At 41.1% G+C, this 20,906-nt stretch overlaps 1 protein-coding gene across 1 annotated transcript; it reads left to right on the top strand.

Annotated features, from left to right (window-relative positions):
* The first annotated feature begins 485 nt into the window (after positions 1-485).
* On the top strand, positions 486-19,670 carry MAU2 (MAU2 sister chromatid cohesion factor). The gene is made up of 19 exons (XM_062596121.1): positions 486-935; positions 1,043-1,060; positions 1,310-1,375; positions 2,090-2,185; positions 3,442-3,536; positions 4,076-4,103; positions 4,570-4,725; positions 5,267-5,413; positions 5,889-5,979; positions 6,571-6,674; positions 7,702-7,779; positions 8,364-8,429; positions 9,242-9,325; positions 10,239-10,288; positions 10,544-10,621; positions 11,106-11,217; positions 11,828-11,918; positions 13,870-13,997; positions 14,951-19,670. The coding sequence occupies exons 1-19, from the start codon at positions 486-488 to the stop codon at positions 15,023-15,025; spliced, it is 2,013 nt and encodes a 670-aa protein (XP_062452105.1). The 3' UTR covers positions 15,026-19,670.
* Positions 19,671-20,906: the final 1,236 nt, after the last annotated feature.

Here is a 20,906-nt window from a genome sequence, read left to right as displayed (position 1 = left end):
GAGGCGCGGAAGATCCACGCCGCAAAGGCTTCTGGGATCTGTAGTCCGGAGGCTCTGTCCGCCTCCCCCGCCCTGTCTCCGGTGGCGAAGACGTGGAGACGGGGATAGGACTCGCTTCCTGAGAGCTTTCCCCTAACGTCTTTACCCTCCCGGCCCCTCACACAGCCTGCGGAGTCAGGGACTACAATTCCCATGAGGCCGCGCGCGCGGAGTCTCGCCCCGGCCGGCACGTCTCGCGTTGCTTGGGGAGGGGGGGAGGAGCGGCGTGACACCGTTTCCCATCAGCCTCTGCGCGCGCGCGTCGCGCGGGACGGTCCGCCCCGCCTCTCGCGGGAGGACGTCATCTCCCAGGCGCCCCCGCGCGGGCGGCGGCGCGGCGGACTCCATGTCCCGGCAGCCCTCGCGCGGCGCCCCACCCTCCTTGCCCCGCCCCTCCTCCCGCCCCCCCACCCCCCCCCCGCCCGTGTTGTCGCGGCGGCCCTGAGATGGCGGCGGTGGCGGCGGGCGCCGCGGGCTCGGCGGCCGGTGCGGCCCCTCAGCAGCAGCCGCCGCCTCAGCAGCAGCCGCAGCAGGCGGCGGGCGGCGCGGCGGGCTCCGGGGAGGCGGGCGGGGGCGGAAGGGGCGACGCGGGGGGTGGCGGCGCCGGCGGTGCCGGCGCTGGGCCCGGCCCTGGCCCCGGACCCGGCCCGGGGTCGGGGTCGGGCGGCGGCGGCGCGGCCGGGGGCGAGTCGTGGTACCTGGCGCTGCTGGGCCTGGCCGAGCACTTCCGCACGTCGAGCCCGCCCAAGGTGCGGCTCTGCGTGCACTGCCTGCAGGCCGTGCTGCCCCGCAAGCCCCCGGCCCGCATGGAGGCCCGCACCCACCTCCAGCTCGGCTCCGTTCTCTACCACCACACCCGCAACGGCGACCAGGCCCGCGGGCACCTGGAGAAGGCGGTGAGCGGCCGCGGGCCCGCGTGGGGCTCGCGCTGGGGGGCTGGGGGGGGCTGTCAGCAGGGCTGGCCTGTGGTGCGCCGACACTAACCCACTGTCTTCTCTTGCAGTGGTTGATATCGCAGCAAGTATCCTTTTCCCAGCCGCCTGGAAGGAGAGCGTCGCAACCTGGCCGGCTCGCTTTTGCAGGGCAGGCGCTGTTACAAAACATCTCTGCGAATAAGAGTCTGGGGATAGGGATTTGGCTGGCATTTCTAGTCTGCTTCTGTGGTTGTGGGTTACTTTCTGAATGCTTGTTCCTTGTTAAGGGTTTGGGGGATGTTGGAGTGTTGCTATGTTGTAGCCAATGCTTAATATTTGCTTAACTCTGCTGCTAGATTCCCCAGTTTGAAGATGTTAAGTTTGAGGCAGCGAGCCTTCTGTCCGAACTGTATTGTCAGGAGGTGAGTGCGCCGTGGCGCGTTCAGGGATTGTCAGTCGCGGGCCATCCGATCTTGGGACTGAAGGGCTGCTCGCAATCTTAGTGTCTTTGATCTTAGAGTAATATGTAGCTATTAACCCCAAGGGTTACCACATTTTTAAAGGTCAGGTGTAATGTAGCTATAGAGCGCTACAATGTAAATTTGAGAGACTTTCAGTTTTTCATTCTTGCTGTTGCCACTTGCTGCCCTTGCAGTATTGGTCTTTCGTGGCAAAGCAAGTTTACTCAACCAGAGCATTTCTTTAGCTCTTGTTAGGCTAATAGTGCTTGACAGGCTAATTTAGGGAAGAGGAGGAAATAGAATTTTTTTGAGGCTCTTTTCCTGTTCTTGGTTATTTCTGTTCTTTTTCTCTAAAAAAGCTTTAATTAGTCTTTGCGTTCTGTAGAACAAATGTTTGCCTTCTCTGTACCTTTTTCTTTTCCTGTGTGTGAGAGAGTAGTGAACAAAAGAGCTGATCAACTAATACTTTTAAGCAAACTTTGAGTCAGTTGTAGGTGTGTGATTCTACATGTTAAATATTTGTTTTTGTTACTTTTCTTGTTTCAAGTTGTTTTGCTTATACTTTAAATGGGGATCAGCACAAAATACATCTTGTTTAAATGCTATTATTCTTAGTGATGAAAGTTCCTGGTAGCCTGTTTTTTATGTTGAGTAGGATGTGTGTTTCTGTTTCAGAATTCGGTGGATACTGCAAAGCCTCTGTTACGCAAAGCCATTCAGATCTCACAGCAGACTCCGTACTGGCACTGTAGACTACTTTTTCAACTTGCAGTAAGTAACTTATGCTGACAGTCATATTACTGTAACACTGACTGGGAAAATATCTGTATAGTTCTTAAAAATTAATTACTTTTGTACTTCTTTGAAGGAAAAAGACCTTGGATGTCAAGTTCATGCTGTGAAATAGTGATACATTACTAGGCTGTTCTTAAAGTGCCACTTTTCCTGAGTGATCCAAGTTGTTACGATGGAGACCATATCCAGAAAACAGACTGATCAATAGGAGGAGCAGATTATTGCTGACAAACTGTTGCCTGTCTTTCCAGGTTATGCCATTTCTCTGCTGCTTTTGTAGGAGACAGGGAAGGTTCCTAAGGAGCCTTAAGCTGTTTGACACACAAGTTGAGGGAGTTAATTGCTCTTTAGTGTACTTTCCATCAGAGAGAGATAGGTGGCAAGCAATTTTATCTTTGAAGATTGTATTAATGGTCAGCTGTACTTGTCTTTCTCTCACTGATGAGCTTAAACAAGCAGGCTGACTTCCCTGAGAAGGAATTGCTGGGCTCTTTTGTATAGTTTAGGAATGCTGAAATGTGGAGAAGCCTTCCTTTCCTATCGATTAAAGGACAAATGTTTACTTTGCAATGAGTTAATGCCTGAGTACTCACAAGAAGCTTAAATGTTTTTTTTTTCTCAGTGCCTCTAAATAGATCCCTCCTCAAAGCCTGACATTCTCTGCTAATTTCTTTTCTGTTTGGTATTTCCTTTTTGGCTTTTGCTTGAGCAGAGGAGCCTATGTGTCTCTCAGCCTCGTTGTTTCATCTACAGTCGTTTGGCTTTCTACCTGAGTTTGGAAAATGTACAAAAGGTTGGGAGGCTGGTGGTGGTGGTGGTTGGGTATTGAGAGGTCTGGAGGTTGCATCATCCTTTTCCTATGACCTGAAACATTGTATCCTGCAGACTTTCTCTGGCGTTCCTGATAGAGAACAGGCTCTATCCTGTAAATCTCCACAGCTGAATTTGAGCCTGTTTTGGATCTGATCTGTACACGCTCTAAATGAATTGTAACAACTCTATGTGATATGAGTCTGAGTTGAGAGATTTTCTTTGAAATGTTAAAGATTTGGGTTTTTTTGAATGCTAATATTCCTGGAGAATGGATCTAAGTTCAGATGATACATTTTTAAATGTTCCAGTTGGATACTTGTATCTCATGCAAAGCACAAGAGTAAATAAATAAATAAATAAGCTAAGCAAGTTTGCTAAGAAAATGCCAACCTAATATAGCCCTTTTTCTTTTCTTTCAGCAACTACATACACTTGAAAAAGACTTAGTATCTGCATGTGACCTTCTAGGAGTTGGAGCAGAGTATGCTCGGGTAGTGGGGTCAGAATATACCAGGTAAGTTCCATATACTTTTTTTTTTCCTCTCCAACAGAAAATATTTTGTTTTGCTCTAATTTTATTTAGAGATGTGGCCAGTGATTGCTTTATGGGTTTTACAAGCAGCCCACTACTTCTGAATCTGCTCATAGCTCTGAGAATTTCTCCTATACACAACTCTTCTATTTTTCTTTTAAACTCAGTAATGTTCATTAAGACTATCCAGGATCTTTCCCTCCCCTCCCCCTCCCCCAACTGAATGCTCTCTTGGTCAGCAAAAGTTTTCCTGATATCCAGGCTTTGGCCTTAGAAACTATAATAATTGGAATTATCCAAATCTTAGATACAAACCTGAGGCTTAGATTTTAATTCCTGGCACAATGATTGGACTGTTCCATCTAGCTTTTAAATTTACTTTCTTTGGTAGGTTCCTCAATCTATTTTGACTAATACCCTTGAAATGGAGAATGGCACATATTTTTCCTCAGACATTTTGCTTACAGTCGTGGTTTGGGTAACTTTGTGTGTGTATATGACACAGTTTTGTTTTATTTCAGAGCACTGTTTCTGCTAAGCAAAGGGATGGTAAGTTAGATATACTTTTCTAATAAAATACTTGTTTAATGAGTGTAAAACAGGTTACAGAGCAATAGAATATAACCAACCTAATCGTAGGTTTTTGGCATGCTTATCTATGATTTGTATACTCTGCTTTGTTCATATAAGCAAGCACAGTATTAAAATACGTATAAAATAAGCCAAAAGACAGCAGGATTCCTTTGCTATGTGAAATTCTTGTGAACAGAGGTTTATTTTCTTTATTAATTACAACAAATATGTGCTTTCTGGAAGGAAAAGGGATAAGTGGAAATTTGTCACTGGAGCTCTTTTATGTGACTTCACAGTCACGTAAAAAGCCTGATGCTCTTTCAAAGGGTGCCTTTAAGTCCATTTTTATTTAAATCAACTTACCTGGGGCTCTACTGTAGTTCTGAGTGCTAAAATTGTTTCTTTAGCACAAAATATAATGAATTTTTATTTTAAATCACAGCTTCTTCTAATGGAACGAAAGCTGCAGGAAGTGCACCCTCTCCTTACCCTCTGTGGGCAGATAGTTGAAAACTGGCAAGGAAACCCCATCCAGAAAGAGTCGTTACGTGTATTCTTTTTAGTTCTACAGGTGACACATTACCTGGATGCAGGGCAGGTAGGTGTGAGTTGTACTTCTTTGTAGTTGCCATGTTATGAGAACTGATTATTGCCTTGGAAGTAGCTAATTATTACACCAAGGTAATTTCTGAGGATTTTCTTTTGCTAGGCCTTGCATTTTGTTAATGAGCTTAATTTGTCTGTGATTTTGATCACAAAATGGGGAGTAAGAAATGAAAACATGCAGCAACAGGGCATTCATTTCTTTTTCAAGCAAAGGCTTAGTTTGATACATGTAAAATTACGGCAGCTGCTCTTCCTTTGCACATGATTCCTATGGAGAATACCAGTCTCCGTATGATTTTGAAAAGTGTTTTGAGTGTTCATTGGCCGTATTTGCAAATATTACGGGTCAATTATTATTAATCCTGTAACAGACTTAGTGGTCACTGTTTTGTGATGCTAGTATAGTGATTTATGTATTAACTAACTTCTTGAATGTGGGGATTATGTGTTGTCTGGCGTGTTTTCTCAGCTAAATTTTTCAGCCATTTGCCATCTGGGATACAGCAGTTATGTTTGCAAATCATCTTTTACAGGTGAAAAGTGTGAAGCCATGCCTAAAACAGCTTCAGCAGTGTATTCAGACCATATCCACTCTGCATGATGATGAAATTCTACCCAGCAACCCTGCAGATCTCTTTCACTGGTTGCCCAAGGAACACATGTGTGTACTTGTATACCTGGTGAGCAGTTTTGTTTTGCTTGATATGTGCTGCTAATCAGTGAATAATTGGTTAAATATTACTTATAACCATCAGTGATGGAAATTCTGCAGACCATATGCTGCTTTATGTTACACTTTACACAAATAATTAAATGCTACTATGGCATCTGTGAGACTATTGCTTTCAGTGGTGTCGGTGTTTGAAAGAATTGTGCAAGAAGCCTGGAAACTGGAATGTTACTCTTAATATCTAAGTCAAATAGAGTCAAATCAGCTCTTATGATATAGAGCAATATTGGCTTATTTTTACCAACAGAGGAGCAATTCTGACTTTACATTTCTAAAACAACTTGCCCTATATCTTGAATATGTTTGTACTCCTAAGTGATGTCAAGATTCAGTTTAAAAAGCTGCTATTGAGGAATTGTATGGACCCCCAAACCTTGCTTTTTTGCAAAGATAATTTTTTGTATTTTTTCCTTCTCCTCTGGCAGGTGACAGTGATGCATTCCATGCAAGCAGGGTACCTGGAGAAGGCTCAGAAGTACACAGACAAAGCACTCATGCAGCTAGAGAAGCTAAAAAGTAAGAATAAGGATTACAGTTTAGCTGATGCTGCAAGATTCCATTACTTGGTGCCGATTTAAAGGGGGGAAAAAAAAAGCACCTTACCTGTAGCCTATTTCTGCTGCAGCTGAGAATTCTGTTCTATTTTAAAACTGGATTGTTGTTCTAATTTTGTATCCAGAAATGGAGTTTTGAGGGGGTTATTTTTTTTTTAACCTGGTAAATTAGGCAGTAAGTGCATGCATTTTCTTACTGTATATCTAGTTTTCTGTGTACTTGGTTGTAGAAGTTTCTGCTTCTCTAAAACAAGCGTGTTTCCAAAGAGTTCTTCCTCCAGTGGTGCTCAGACTCCTGCTCTTAGTTTGGGAATCAGTTCTTTTAAAACCTGTGCCATCCTTCCCATGACATATGGAGAAGGAGCTGGGCAGTTTTGCTGACTCTTGTCATCACATGATTCAGCAAAAGACACCACTAGATTTCTACACAAAGTTCTCATGCTAAACTACCTGCAGTTTGAGAAGCTAGCTGAGTACAGCAGAAGCTGGATAGTTAGGAGGCTAATGTTGTCTCAACTTTGCTTGTTGAATTACCTTCATTTCCTTTCTTTAGTGTTGGACTGCAGTCCCATCTTGTCATCTTTCCAAGTTATTTTGTTGGAACATATTATCATGTGTCGGCTTGTGACAGGACACAAAGCCACAGCATTGCAAGAGGTAAATTGTTTTGATCATCTCCCTGTTCATGAATATGTGTGAAAATAACTTAAAAAATATGGAAATTTCATGTATGAGGAGGATGCTGGGGCTCAGATGGCAATTCCAGCAGTGCTAAACTACTGACTGATACAGTGCTCAGGAAGCTGCAGTTCTGAAGCCATGGAATTAGCTTCCTTCCATGTTTCATTTGAGAACACCAGATTTGCTCATGGAATTAGCAATAATTAATCAGTGGCTAAAACTAACACCTTCTTCCCGATCCTTTTTCGTGTTCTGACACTGGTGTCATCTCCCTATCCCTCAGATTCATAACTGGAGTGGATTTTAACTCTTCCCCTTTCTTTTACTTCCTCTTAGTGTTCTTATCTCATGCAATTATTCATCCAATTATTTCTTCATTTTTGAGGAGATTTCTGTTATCTGTCCACTCCCAAAGCCTTCCAGCTCTGTGCGGCCTCATTTAATTTTGAGGAAGGAAGAAGGGAGACACTGTTCTCTTATGTTCTGTCCTCCCAGTCATCTTTTAGTTCCTGTTTGCCTGCACTTTATTTATAGGATGTACTTTAGAATTGCTGTATTGTTTTAAACCTTCTCATCAATGTTCTCAAAGGAAAAATTAGCCTGTCATTGGTTATAGCTTGTAATACTCTTTACAAACAAATACCAAAAATCCTCTGGAAGATTTTGATTCCAGTTTTTCTATTTCATGTCAACTCAGATTGTGAGCGTTTTTGAAGCAATCTGTGACTTTGTTTGCAGGTGGTGCCACCGTATGGTGGAGCTGCTACAAAGCAGATAGTTGAGCGTGCGTGTCTGTTTGGGAAAGTATGTGTGGAGCAGTGTGTGTACCTCAGCTTGAGGCAAGTATAGCCTCTGATCTTAACGAAGAAGCGTAACTTCATGAATTTTTGAACCAATCATTGAAATGTATTGAATGACTTGTATGATGCAGGTAGAAGGATATAGGGCATTAAATAAAATGAAGAAAAGAGTATTTTAAAAGAAATACTATTTTTTCTAACAGATTTCACAAGTCTGTCAGCTCTGCCAGCAGTCTCCCAGACTGTTTTCTAATCATGCTGCCCAACTGCACACTCTATTAGTAAGTGTATATGATTAGTAGTAAACTTTAACTCTTTGGAGAACTAAGATTCATACTGAACAATCAGCAGTAACTCATGAGAACGTAATGATGCAGATCTCAAGCAGATTTGCTGCTGAGCAATGGGGTCTAGTTCAATGATTGCTAGTGCTATGGGGACTAGCACTTAGCATTAACTGTTAAATACTTAAATCTCCCTTTAAAAAAGCAAATTCTAGCATAATAATAATTAATATGTAAGATAAATGTACACAATTTAGACTGTGCATGTTCAAGACAATATAATGCGGGAACTGGGGAAGGGGAAGATTTTATTTTATTTAGCGATGATATTTGGATATGACAAGAAGTTAAGTGACTTTTTTCAAGCAATTAGCCTTTACATGCATATACTGTTTTGAAGCTGTTTGTATACAACCTTGATTTTCCCACAACCAAACAAAATAAAACTTGTTGGTTAACTTTTTTCCCCTATTAATGTTCTAAGATATCTGTGTTTATATGGAGGCCTTTTTTCCTTGCATTCTAGGCTTGCTATGGTTGTACTAAAATACTAAATTTTAGAATTATCTTGTTTTCTACAGGGGCTCTACTGCATTTCTGTTAATTGCATGGACAATGCAGAAGCACAGTTTACTACAGCATTGAGGGTAAGATCTGATTCCTTAATTATTTACTCTGGCTGTTCGGTGTGGAGATGGACTTGCTGCAATTGCTGTGTGAGCTACCTCCAAATCATGATCTGAGTCACAGAATCACAGAATGGCTGAAGTTGGAAGGGGCTTTGGAGACCACCTGGTTCAGCCCCACTGCTCAAAGGGGCAGCTAGAGCAATTTTCTCAGAACTATGTCCAGTCAGATTTTGAATATTTTCAAGAACGGAGACTCTACAAACTGCCTGGGCAACCTGATCCTTAAATAAGGGTGATCATTTGTAGAGGGTGAACATAAGTAAAAAAGCTTTTTCTAATGTTTAAATGGAATTTCCTGTATTACAATTTATGCCCATTGCCTCTTGCCCTTTCACTGGGCATCACTGAGAAGAGTCTAACTCCATCTTCTTTGCGCCTTCCCACTAGCTATTTATACACGCTAAGTCAGCAGTATTGTCTGATGTCCTGACCTGAATAGATTGCCACAGAGCTTTTTTGGGAAGCGGAAATGCAGATTCAGGAAGAGGACTCTTATAAACACTCACTGCCCTAACATTGCCACTTTCTGTATGGGTTTGAGTTGCCCTCAATGTTACGTAAAAGGAGCTGGAGCACAGGGCTTATATCATTTCAGTTTTCTCTACACTGAAGATGATACAAGTTGAGGACCTATTAATAGCTCATATCAGATGCCAGAGCTGTGGATTTTTTTTTCATTTGTTGTGTATTAGAGGAAAAGATAGGGTCAGCCACTCATGGTTAGATGCAAAAATATTTATACTGTGCTATTGGTGTATTGTTTATTTTAGCTCACTACACACCAAGAACTGTGGGCATTTATTGTGACAAACTTAGCCAGTGTGTACATCAGGGAAGGCAACCGGCATCAAGAGGTAAGCTGCTTGCTGGCGTCTGTCTGTAGCTTTAAAAGTCAGAACTTTCTAAGAAAGAAGCAGACTACTGTGCTTGGATTATTTTTGTGCATTTTTGCAATAATGGTGCTTTGTCTGGCTAGCCAGCTCGTTAATCACATTAGTGTCAAATAACATGGAAGATGCCAGTAGTATCAGTTGACTTAGCTGCAAACCACCAGAGTATTCAGGATTATACGGAGAATTTTCTATGACAATGGGAATGAAAACTAAATTCTTAATGCAGCGTGTTGTTAACTCCGTAGTCGAGACTTACTCAGTTAACCTGTTTACTTTAGTTACCGTCTTTTCAGAGTTTTATTAGATTACATTAAAATTTAGCAAGATGTAACTAAATGTTTACCCAAGAATAGATATATGCAATTGTGTGTTCATTTTTTATTCAGCAATGTATTTGAAACAAATGTTAATATAAAAATGAAGTTGTATACATTTTTTATGACATGTCTGATACCTCTATAGCAACTTTTCAGAGATGTGCTTGCAAATTCCTTGTGAATAGGCTGTAAATTGATGAATTTAACCATTTTGTGCTTAGGTGATCTCTGGTATGACATTTGAGTCCTGAACACTGCAGCTAAATGATTATTAAAAAGTTCTCTGCAGAGATATAAACATTTTATAGTAACTTTTTAAAGTTTAAGAAAGCATATTTCATATAAAACTTGATATTCTTCTTTAGGGCTAAAATATAAATAATTCCTAATGTTGGAATGTTTGTGCTATGATCTGACCAATCCAAGTAAATTTAGTGCTTGTAGTGAGCTGCATCATTTTGATTTTATGTGCATTTCCTGCAAAAACACTTGCTATCAGTACTATAAGTTTGTATATATGAGAAACACTGATTTATGTATTTTTCCCCACTTCATAGCTTTACAGCTTATTGGAAAGGATAAATCCAGACCATAATTTTCCTGTGAGGTGAGAGTACCAGAAACTTTCTACATGCCGATGTTGCATTGGTGATGGTAACACTGGATTTGTAGCATGCTTTTTTAAAAGAATAGTAAACAAAACAAATAACTTATTTTCAAGGCAGAAGTTCTGACCGTGCTCAAATAAAACGTTTTGCTTGGGGATTTGATTGTTAGGCAAATTTGTAGAAATCTGTCTCTGTAATCCATTATATCACTGTACAATGCATAGTTTTAAATGCATTGCTTTGTCCGTCCATAGCTCTCACTGTCTTCGAGCAGCAGCTTTCTACATCCGAGGTCTGTTCTCCTTCTTTCAAGGAAGATACAATGAGGCAAAGTGAGTATAAATCAGTGCACTTGGAAGGTGGGAGAAAAAAAGAAAAAAATAAATCAAGCTTTTAAAAATAAAAATGGAAACCCAGAGGCCTGTTTTCAAACCTCCCAGATCTTCTCCATATGGATTTAGTCAGTCTGATATTTTACTTACGGCAAATACCATACAACTGTTTGTTTTTAAATCTCTTTAAAATTTTGAACATTAATAGTAATACTCGTGCAGTGTTCTCCAGTGGTACATCTGAAACCAAAGGAGGAAGATTCCTCCCTCAAAGGAGGGATCTGTATCGTAGTCATTTTAGTTACAAGAAAGCTGAGGTATGGGAATGAAGTGTTTTGTTTAAGGTCACCTACAGGACACATTTATCCCCAAGTCCTAATAGTTGCTGACTGGATTGTTTCTGTTATTAATGATGTTTCTTGCATATTGGAAGAAGAGTAGATTATTTTAAAAAGGACACTTTATTTTTGTTCTATTTTGGTAGACGATTTTTGCGAGAGACACTGAAAATGTCAAATGCAGAAGACTTGAATCGATTAACAGCATGTTCTCTTGTACTCCTGGGTCATATATTCTATGTATTAGGGAATCACAGGGTAAGCCTTTACTGTCTCTGGTATTACAACTGTAATTGTTTAATTTGTCATTTGCCAAAGAAAATGAGGAGGTTTTGTTAAGTTAATTTTATTTAAGAATGCTTGTTTATTGATATCCCACCAAAAGCTGGTAGCTCACTGACTTGCGTAATTCTCTTGTTACAGTTTCCACGTTTAGTAATGCTAACAAAGTGGTAGTATTTGAAGTCTGTTCTAGAAGTGTGTGTTTCTATAATGCCTGAAATCACTTGAAAAAAGGAGCCAGAATAAAAGAGAAATAACATCATTCAACTGGATTGCTTTAGAAGGAATTGTGTATACAAGCTCTTTCTAATTCTCACCATATGCCAGTATGCATGAATTATTTCTATGATCTTGCACAACATAGACACTCTAATTCCTAGGATATAGGAAAAGTCCAGACAGGTTTAGATGATCCGTTTGGGTTATTGTCCTTTTAAACACTTCCACTTGTTAACTAGAACATGTCAGCAATTCTGATTTAAGTAGACAAACTTAAGGTCACAAATATCACATTTCCTATATATAATATGTATTCACGAGGGAAAAAGAAAATATCCATCTTATCTTGATATCTGCTCTTCACCAGGAAAGTAATAATATGGTAGTACCAGCCATGCAGCTTGCAAGCAAGATACCAGATATGTCTGTGCAGCTGTGGTCTTCAGCTCTGTTGAGAGGTAAGTTAGGAAAAGGTGTTGTATTTAAAACAAGCAGCAAAAAGCCTGTTAATAATAGGTGGAAACTGGGTGTGGGGGTGTTTGTCAATGCTAGTACTCACCAAGAAGATAAACAAAAGAATCCATCCGTATTCACAAAATACTGATAGATGTGCAAGACAGTTCTTTGCGTTTAGTGATCTTCAGCCCTTTCAGCATCCCATTTTGGCTGCATTTCTAGCATCCCTGTCAGCTGCTGGTTCAAGTAGGCTATAAAGCACCTTGGGTGGGGAGCACCATGTAGAGGTCCAGCATCTCCATGTGGCTAGTGCTGGGGTGGCAGTCGGGTTCCTCTTGCCATGGCTGGGAAGGCAGGTTGTGAAACATGGGGCTCAATTGGTCGCTGTTTGGAAAGGCTTCGCACGTGTGCAGCATCTATTCTGCTACTGCTGTGCTTCGCTTTGACTGCAGATCCCATTGTAGTAAACATTTGATAAGTTTCACTTAGGCTTTGCTTCTGTGTGTGAGCTTTAATAAATAACAAGACAACTATTATATCACATCATACATAAATATTGTTTAATCTGACTTACATAGGCCCCTGGATGCTTTGTTCAAATATTGACTAGCTTCTTGGCAGACAGTCAACATTAATGCTGCAATTGATTTGCTTTCACTAGAAAATAAAGCTGTAACTCTACCCTTTTTCCAAGAACTTACCCCGCAGCTTCAATTTATATTAAATTGTCATGTTTACTATAAGTACTGTACTATTCATTGAGCACTGTGGGCCAGGCTTATGTTCTGCTGCTTTGCTGGTGCCTTTGCAACAAAACTGCTTGCAGGCAATTGAAATACTTTTCTCATTTATTTCAAAATGGTAGCTCACATACAAAATGTGCTGGTAGTAGACAATGATGAATTTGTTAGAGATGAAATACCATCTTCTGTTCAGCTGCTGTTGCCTACTGTTATGTCTAGCAGCCCATGAACAGCGAGAGATGCCGGATTCCATTTTGCTCTGAATTCAGTGAGCTTTCCCTGTAGAACTAATTGGGAAGAACTAATTGCTCTTGAAGAAAAGACGCTTCATCTGGAGTAACAGAATAGGTGGTGCATGTGCTGCACAGGATGGTGGGCATCTGAGGCGGAAGCTGAATCCTGGCCTCGAGGGAGGCAGGCTCGGGAGGATGCACACAGAAAGTGCCTGTGATGGTTCTGCGGAATCAGCAGCCTCTTTCTGAAGTTTCTTGCGAGGGAAGAGTAGAACTGGCAGGAGACGAAGCGCTGCGGCTCTGCTGTGCAAACCCCGTCCGTCGATAGAAGGTGCAGTGTCTCAGTCTGTCCCCACCACACTATGCTGCTTAAAATTTTTTAGCTGAAATTGCGATGCTTAATTAGTTACCGGTCTTATCACTGATTGAGCTAGTACTTGTGAGTAAATCTCGCAGAAAACAAGACACGAGGACCAGCGTTCAGCTTACATGAAGCAGCAGGTTTCTGAAACCTTAGAAAAGTGAGGACTCGCAACGAAAGTATTGCTTGACCTCTGGAAACCCGTCGTGCCAAACCGTGAAGCTGCGGTGAGAGATCCGCGAGTCTTTCCCGTCCCCACTAGATGGTGCTGCAAACTAAAAAGCCCGAAGAAAGTGCCCGGGGGCTTTTCCCGGGGCGAAGCTGGCCGCCGCCGCCTCCTCCTAGAACCGCGGGTTTTAGTGGTTGGAAATGAAATAACAAATCCTGCAGCACGCACTGACAATGGTATTGGAAAAGGGAAGACTTCAGGTTTTCCACATGCCCTTCATTTTTTAAGGAGATGTTGATTCTTCCAAAGTGAGATGACTTTGGCGTATTAGCAGTTTAAGTGATTGAATCACCAAATACACAGTGGAACCATCTCTTCAGATAAACTAGCTGGTTAGTTAAAAACAAACATAGTGTTTCTTTATGAGCAGATGTTCTCGTTTTTCAGACCTGAACAAAGCCTGTGGAAATGCTATGGATGCACATGAAGCAGCACAGATGCATCAGAACTTCTCACAGCAGCTCCTTCAAGACCACATTGAAGCATGCAGTCTTCCAGAACATAATCTAATCACGGTAAGCAGGCTTCATCCTAAAGTTATGCAACATTTTTGAGGCAAAATAACATGCTTTGCTTTCCTTTACTATTACTTTCATCTGCCAAGCACACTTCTCAGTGAGTTGCCAAAATTCAGTCTACTTCCTAGTATTTAAACTGGACTGATAACAGGAAAAGGAAGTGTGACTCAATTAATTAGTTAACTTTTATAAAGGTTATTTGGTAAGTAAAGTCTTTGTTTCTTAAACATGTTTTCTTTTCTTGGTACTCCAGAGTTTATTTTTAATGGCTTTTGTAGCAAATAGCCAGTTCATTTAGGTGATAACTATTGCTTTTGAAAGTAAGAAACTTTCTAGGCATTTGGGCTTAATTTTCATGGTTAGGTCATCCAGTCCACCTTGTTCTGAGGAATGCTGCTAAAAATACGCTTTTAAGTTTTCCTCTGTTTACATATAAATCTTGTTGTATACCTCTCCGAATTTCTAGTTAAAATCCCATTTTATACCTGTATAGCCATTGCCTTAAGGTACAGTTTTCTTAGGACCTCAAATACACTATGGCTATAGTGTATAATAGGCTCAAAAAGGCACATCTAGCTTTTGGCTTTGTCTTTCATAATATCATTTGTGCAAGTTGCTTCCCTTGTTTGGAGAAACAAACTTTTACCTGTAAGAACAGGAAATGTTTTCACTTGATTACTATTCATCCTGGATTCAGTGGAGTAGTCAGCTAGGTTTGGAATGATGGGCATGTGGAGTAGCTGCAGCTTGAGCAAAATACTGTTCAAGGGATGTGAACTCCAGGCATGTAAAACAAAGTCAAACCTGATACTCAACTTCCCGTGATGAAACCTTTAATTATCTCAGTGTAGTAAATGTCTGTATGGTGAGCTCCTTCCTCTGGCCTTGCTGTGATTCCTCCCCTCCCAGGTAGTGGCTGTAGGATTTTCATGTTGTTTGTTATCTTTCAGTGGACAGATGGACCACCTCCTGTACAGTTCCAGGCACAGAATGGACCCACCACCAGCCTGGCCAGTCTCCTGTGAAACAGAATAACTATCAGGACAGTGCGTTAAAAAAAATGCCAAAAAGAGAAAAATTCATGCAAAATCTTTTCTTCAGAGAAAAGCCAGCATATTCCTCTTCTAGCGAGGGCCTTGTAGGAAACGGATTGCATAAAGAAAATGTACATTTCATAGACTTGCAAAGTGAGAAGGGCATTTTAAGCTGCTTTTACATAATGTGTGTGAATATACAGCTAGTGTGTATATATATACCTTCTGGTTTTAATCTGCTTTCCTCTTATTGAGAATTAAGGTTTAGTCCAAAGGACACTTGTTCCTTAAATTGGTTAGATACCTGCTTTTTAAAAATTGTCACAGAAAATTAAGAGGACTTTGGCATACCAGTTGTACTCTAGTATTTAAACCTTCCCTGAAGTACGATGCATGCCATTTTTAATATTTTCTGTGCCCTTCTACTCCTGGGAACAATTGGATTAAATCATGATTGATTATAGGGTGCCCCAAAAATTCAAAATTTATTTTCTGAGATGATATTCGTTCCTTCTCATTGTCTGTAAGCTATTGCCAGTGCTTTTTGTAGCCTCGCAATGAAGGTAACAATGAGATCAGTGAGATTAAAGTTCTGACGGGTGGGGTGTTTGCAGGCATGGGAATATGTTGGGTTCTTCCGGATTGACTCCAGGCTGAGCGGAGCAGGCTCACATTGTTGTTAGAGGAGCAGATTCTGTGTCCTGCATTCAGTCAGGCCCATGAATCTGTGATACGTGCCACCACTTCATCCCTATGTGGGTCTTCCCTCTACCTTCCTGCAATGATGCCCAGTACCCCCCAGGGTAAGGTAGAACCACAGCTCTCTCCATCCCTGTTACTATGTGGTGGTTGGTACCTGAGGAGCAAATTTATCATCCTCCTATCTAGTCCTAACGTAGGCCAAGCAAGCAGGAAACTGCATTTTGCATCTTCACTGCAGCCTCACCAAGGCAAGGCAGCATCTGTGCCTTACTGATCTTTCTACAAATTATTAAAGTGAGTGTTAAACTGCGTCGTTACCACCCAGGTCTGACACGAGTGAGAGGCGTATGATAAAAATTAAACCATAGTCTTGCATTTGGCAAAATCTTAAGTTTCCAAGCTTTCTGTTAGCTTTCTTGTTTTATCTCATTTTTTTAAACTCTCCAGCTGTGAAGTCTCACTGCATTTGCCTGTGCCTCTGCAGCTGTCTCAAAATAGGAGAGATATGGCCCAAGTTTGTCCTACAGAAAACCATATGGGAATTGCTAATTCCTTGAAGTCTCAGCAGCTTTATAGCAAAGATTTGTGCCAGTCCATTGTAGTGTGTTGTAAAGCTTGTGAGGTTCGTGGGGTCAAATAAAGCTGTTTTTCTCTGTTGGTAGCTCTGCATATTTATCTCCCAACTTAAAAGGGGGAGGGGAAAGGAATCTGCTAGATGAAGTAGGGCTTTCTGTAATTACTTTTTTTGAGAGAGGAAGAGAATATTTAAGAGGAAATATTTGACCCCTCAAGCCTTTAGGACTTATTCTAGAAGGAATACTGTGAAATCTGTCTTTAATGGCCATTCTTTCTCAAAATCTTGTCCCTTGTCTAGCAATAGGTCATACAGACACTTGCTTTTTATAATTCAAACCCCTCAGTTTGAACCATTGAATATTAAATGGACAAGAACTTGTCCAAGTACCAAAATAGGATTTTACGCTTCCTCTACTGAACATGCAGTGCTTATTTTTCTCAGAAACTTACTATTGCAGAAGCCATGTGAATTTTAGGCCTTGTAAAATCTCTAACAAGGAAAACATGGCCTCCGCATCAGTATAAGGAGAGAATTTTTATTACTGGGTTTGCAAGAAACAAACGTCAATACAGTTTAAGGTCTCGTGTGTTCCTTAAGAACTCTGAGAATAGGAAAGAAATCTGTGAGGTCCGTTAGCTGGCAGAGTATTTTGATATATCAAATATAGGGAGAATCTATGCTTCTGATAGACTTGTGCAGATGGTTACTGTTCCGTATCACTTGCCAGTGTCATTCTTTGAGATAAAGTATTTCTTGTCTGCCACCTGGCTCTTACGATCCGTCCTGAATACGGCTCTTGTACCCTAGATGGCTTGTTTCTTTGAATTGCAGAACTTACGGTCAGCATGCTGCAGCCCTCCCGCGGAAGCTGCCGGGCTCGCAGCACTGGGGCAGGAGCCTGTCTCCGCGCCAGAAGCCTTGGGGGCAGCACACCGCTCGCAGGGCCTCGACTGCAGCCAAGAGAGGGTCGCTTCGTGCTCCTTCCACTGCTGGTCTCTGAGGCCCCTGCGCTGTGCTGCAGGCATCTGTCCATGAGAGACAGAACAATTGCGTTGTCTGAACTGCTGTCGCCTGCTTGGGTTTTGATCAGAAGCGATCAGGTAAATCCCACCTTAGGAATGCTGATAACACACGGACTATTTTAAAGTTCTCCCTTTTCTTTTTAAGCACCCACCAGCCTCCCTTTGGTATGGGGAACTATTTCTCTTTGGCTCTTCTCTTCCCTTGAAGACCCCCCGTAAGCCACTCAGTAGTTGCAAGAATTCAGTTCCTGTTTTTAAGCATCTAAATATAATGGCCGTTTTCTTGATGGTGCTCTTAAGTTTTTAGTGGGAACAGCTGGGGAATGTCTAGTAACTGAAAAAGATGATAGTACCAATATACTTCAAAATTTGCTAGTCTCATTCTAATAATCCAAGCACTTTTTAAAATCTTTGTTCAATCTGGGTCTATTTAATTATTCAAATGTCCATGGCAACTATAATAAGTTAATTTAAATGTTAGTCAAAAAGCGCTGCTTCTATAAGGCAATGTTTTTTAAAAAGATACCTAGAGAGCTGTGGTTTGGGCTTAGTTTAAGAAAACGTTTTGCAGCTAGCAAGATGTCTGCTAGTGCTCATTCAGGTAGCTGCATCTCCCTGACCTTTCAGCTCGGGGACTTGCAGAGTTGAGATCGAGCGTTACGGGAAAATGGTTTGCAGTGGCTGTTTTCTGGCTTCTCGCTGTCATTACTTCTGTGCAAACTAGGCTGCTTCGTAGTTCAAATCTCTTGCCAGTCTGTTCTCAGGAGGGAAGGAAGTACTTAAGGGAAAGGCTGCCTGCTTGCTTCTGATGTTAGTGCTCTCAGGTTCTTAATAGGAACCACTCACTAAATGTGGTGGCTGAACTTGTAAAATTAGGAAGAACAACCTGGGGATTCCCAGTTTCTGTGACAAGCCAGCTTCACCTGGAGGTTTTTTCTTTTCTTTTTTGTAGAAGGCACTCGGCTGCAGTTGTCGAGTTGAGGCATTAACTATCCCACAACCCTGTGGAGTTCAGAACTCTGCTGTTTCCTGTGTCCTCTTGCCATTACAGAATTTCACAAATCATGTAAATTTGAAAATAACTTGGCGATTTTTCTATCTCTAAAATTCAATGTACATTTGTTACAATGTACAGTGCTTTTTAACTACACTTGTATATTAAATTATTTAATAGTTTTTGCTTTTCAGTATCTTTTGTATGTAGCAGAGATTAAAACAAGGACCTCATAACTGAAGTTCTTCCTAATTTTCAAATGCATATGTAAAGTTGAAAAGAAAACTAGAAGTTTACCGTTTACAAATAATGTTCTGTTAAGTGCTTGGTCTGTCTAACTTGATTTGAACAACGTATTTCTAATCTTCCTTGTCCTGTCATTTAATTCTCTACAGAAACAAACATGAAGTCTTTTATGAACTTCTAAAAAAAATTATTCTTCTAAAGATGTAATTTAGAAAACTGTACAGTTTTTTCTCTAGTATTTTTAAATGAGTAGCAAGAACTTAAACAGAAGCATCTAATCACTGTTTTGTAGATAGTGTAAAAACTTATGTATGTATAGAGAACACAGTCTGAAGTACAGCGTTTGCCTGTTGTATTTCACTTCCTACAGTATGAACATCAGAAAGGCCCACATACACAGACATCTAGCTCAATTTTGGGGCAGGGGAGTTAAAACAAAACCTTCATCCTCTGCCATTCCATATGTGCACTCACTGTGAAGCCACGAGCAAAAATTAACACTGAAAAAATATTAGGGCCTTAAGTTGTTATGCTGCCTATGGACACATGGAGTTCAGCACAATATATTCCATGTTTTTTCACTGCTTTGATTTTATTCAGTTTTCCTAAATTCTTCAGAAAGTAAAGTTATGATAGAAATGGTTCAGTAATGTTACCTTTTACTTTACAGATTGCTGACATCTCCAAATCATGCTAAATGAACCTGTTAATGTAACATGTGGCAATTCCCGCCACAGTTATGAGAACTCTTGAGTGAGAAGGAATTCAAACTGGTAGTTTAGGCTGTACAGAACACTTGGTGAAGTCGGGATGAATTAACACCTGTCTGTGCTCTTCTGCTGTCTGTCTTAGCAAGTGTATTTAATTGTTTCCTGCAATGAACCTTAAATGTTATGTCAGGTTTGTACAATGTATTGTTGTTTGTAGTTCTCCATAATTAGCAGGACGTGTACCTTCTGCCAGAGCTCCTTTCTGAAGCTGTAAATACAGTAACTCATGTAATGAGATGGAAATGTGGGCATTAGTTTGTTGCCTATGTTTCCTCTCGTTTTCTATATTAGAAGAATTTTTAAATAAAGTTTAATTTTACTTCTAGCAGTTTGTAGAACACTAATTCCTTTAGTTAATCTGCAGGTAATGCTGCCTACTTAAGGATGTATTTTATGTGGCAACCAGGACTTACCCCATCGCCCAGACCTGCGTTAAGTTGTTTAAGGCACTCCTGGCTTTGGGACAGAAGGGCAGGAAGCCACAGACTGCATGTGCAAGTCCGTGCATGAAGAGCATTGAGGCTACCTGCAGGGGGTGGTGGGGGGACACGCACGGAGCTGGATTAGGTCACTGATGTGCCTGGAGTTGGCATTCTTGTGCTGTGCGCAGGGCTCCTGCTTTGGAACAAAAAACCAGAATTTCCTGATTGAAATGTCCACCTGATTTTTCACCTTAGCGCACACTTTGTATCTGGCTATGTAGAGGTCTGTGACATGACATAGCTAACTGCAAGATACTAGTCAGCTGCATGCACAGGCTACCCTAAGTTTTCTTTATCGGTTAAGTATTTTTGCCATAGTTTCATTTATTACACTTAACCCCTCAGCATGCTTCCAAAAGGAAATTGAGAACAGGTCCTCCAATGTTTGCTAGAACTACTGGAACTGCTACCTCTTACTATCACTACAGTAAAATTCAGATTAGCCTAGACAAGAAAAAAATTCCTCACAAAGATCTGGAAATAAATTTACCTAACTGCTATAATAAAAAGTATCTTGTGCTAAACCTGTTTTGAAACCTTTGACAACAGTAAGTGGAGTAAGTTGAAAGCCAAAATGCTCACATCTGTGTGTGCTACAGTGTTAATTAAAGCATCACTTCAGAAGGATCTCTTGTGCTTAGTAGTTAACCATAAAGTTTTGAATGGCCTGAGGTGAAGCCAGTGGCTTTTCGTGCTTAGTGCATTAACCAGAATAGCAACTAGTTATAATTGAGTTATGCTATTAACCCTTGATCAGTAGTAGCTAAAATTGGTTTGTACAAAGGGTGGAGGAAGGTACTTTAAAACTGTATTAGGGGAAAAAAGTTGTTTAATCTTTAATCTAGAGTGGAAAACACCTAGAAAAGGGTGAACACATTGGACTTTTCCTGATTGTAGGCAGAACATACTCCAGTGGCACTATTCTGTCCTGGAGTAAGTACTCTCTGGATTGGAAGTAATGAGACCTGGATTCCAGTTCTGGTTCTGCTGCTGATCTCGTGAAAGCCTTTGTTAGATGCCTTCTGCTTTCACTTCCCTGCCTCAGTAAAATGGGAAAGATACTGATTTATGCTTATTAA

This window comes from Rhea pennata, chromosome 27 (genome assembly GCF_028389875.1).
Source record: "Rhea pennata isolate bPtePen1 chromosome 27, bPtePen1.pri, whole genome shotgun sequence".
Taxonomy (NCBI): Eukaryota; Metazoa; Chordata; class Aves; order Rheiformes; family Rheidae; genus Rhea; species Rhea pennata.
Note: the sequence above shows the minus strand (reverse complement) of the source record. Positions and strands in the feature narration are given on the sequence as shown.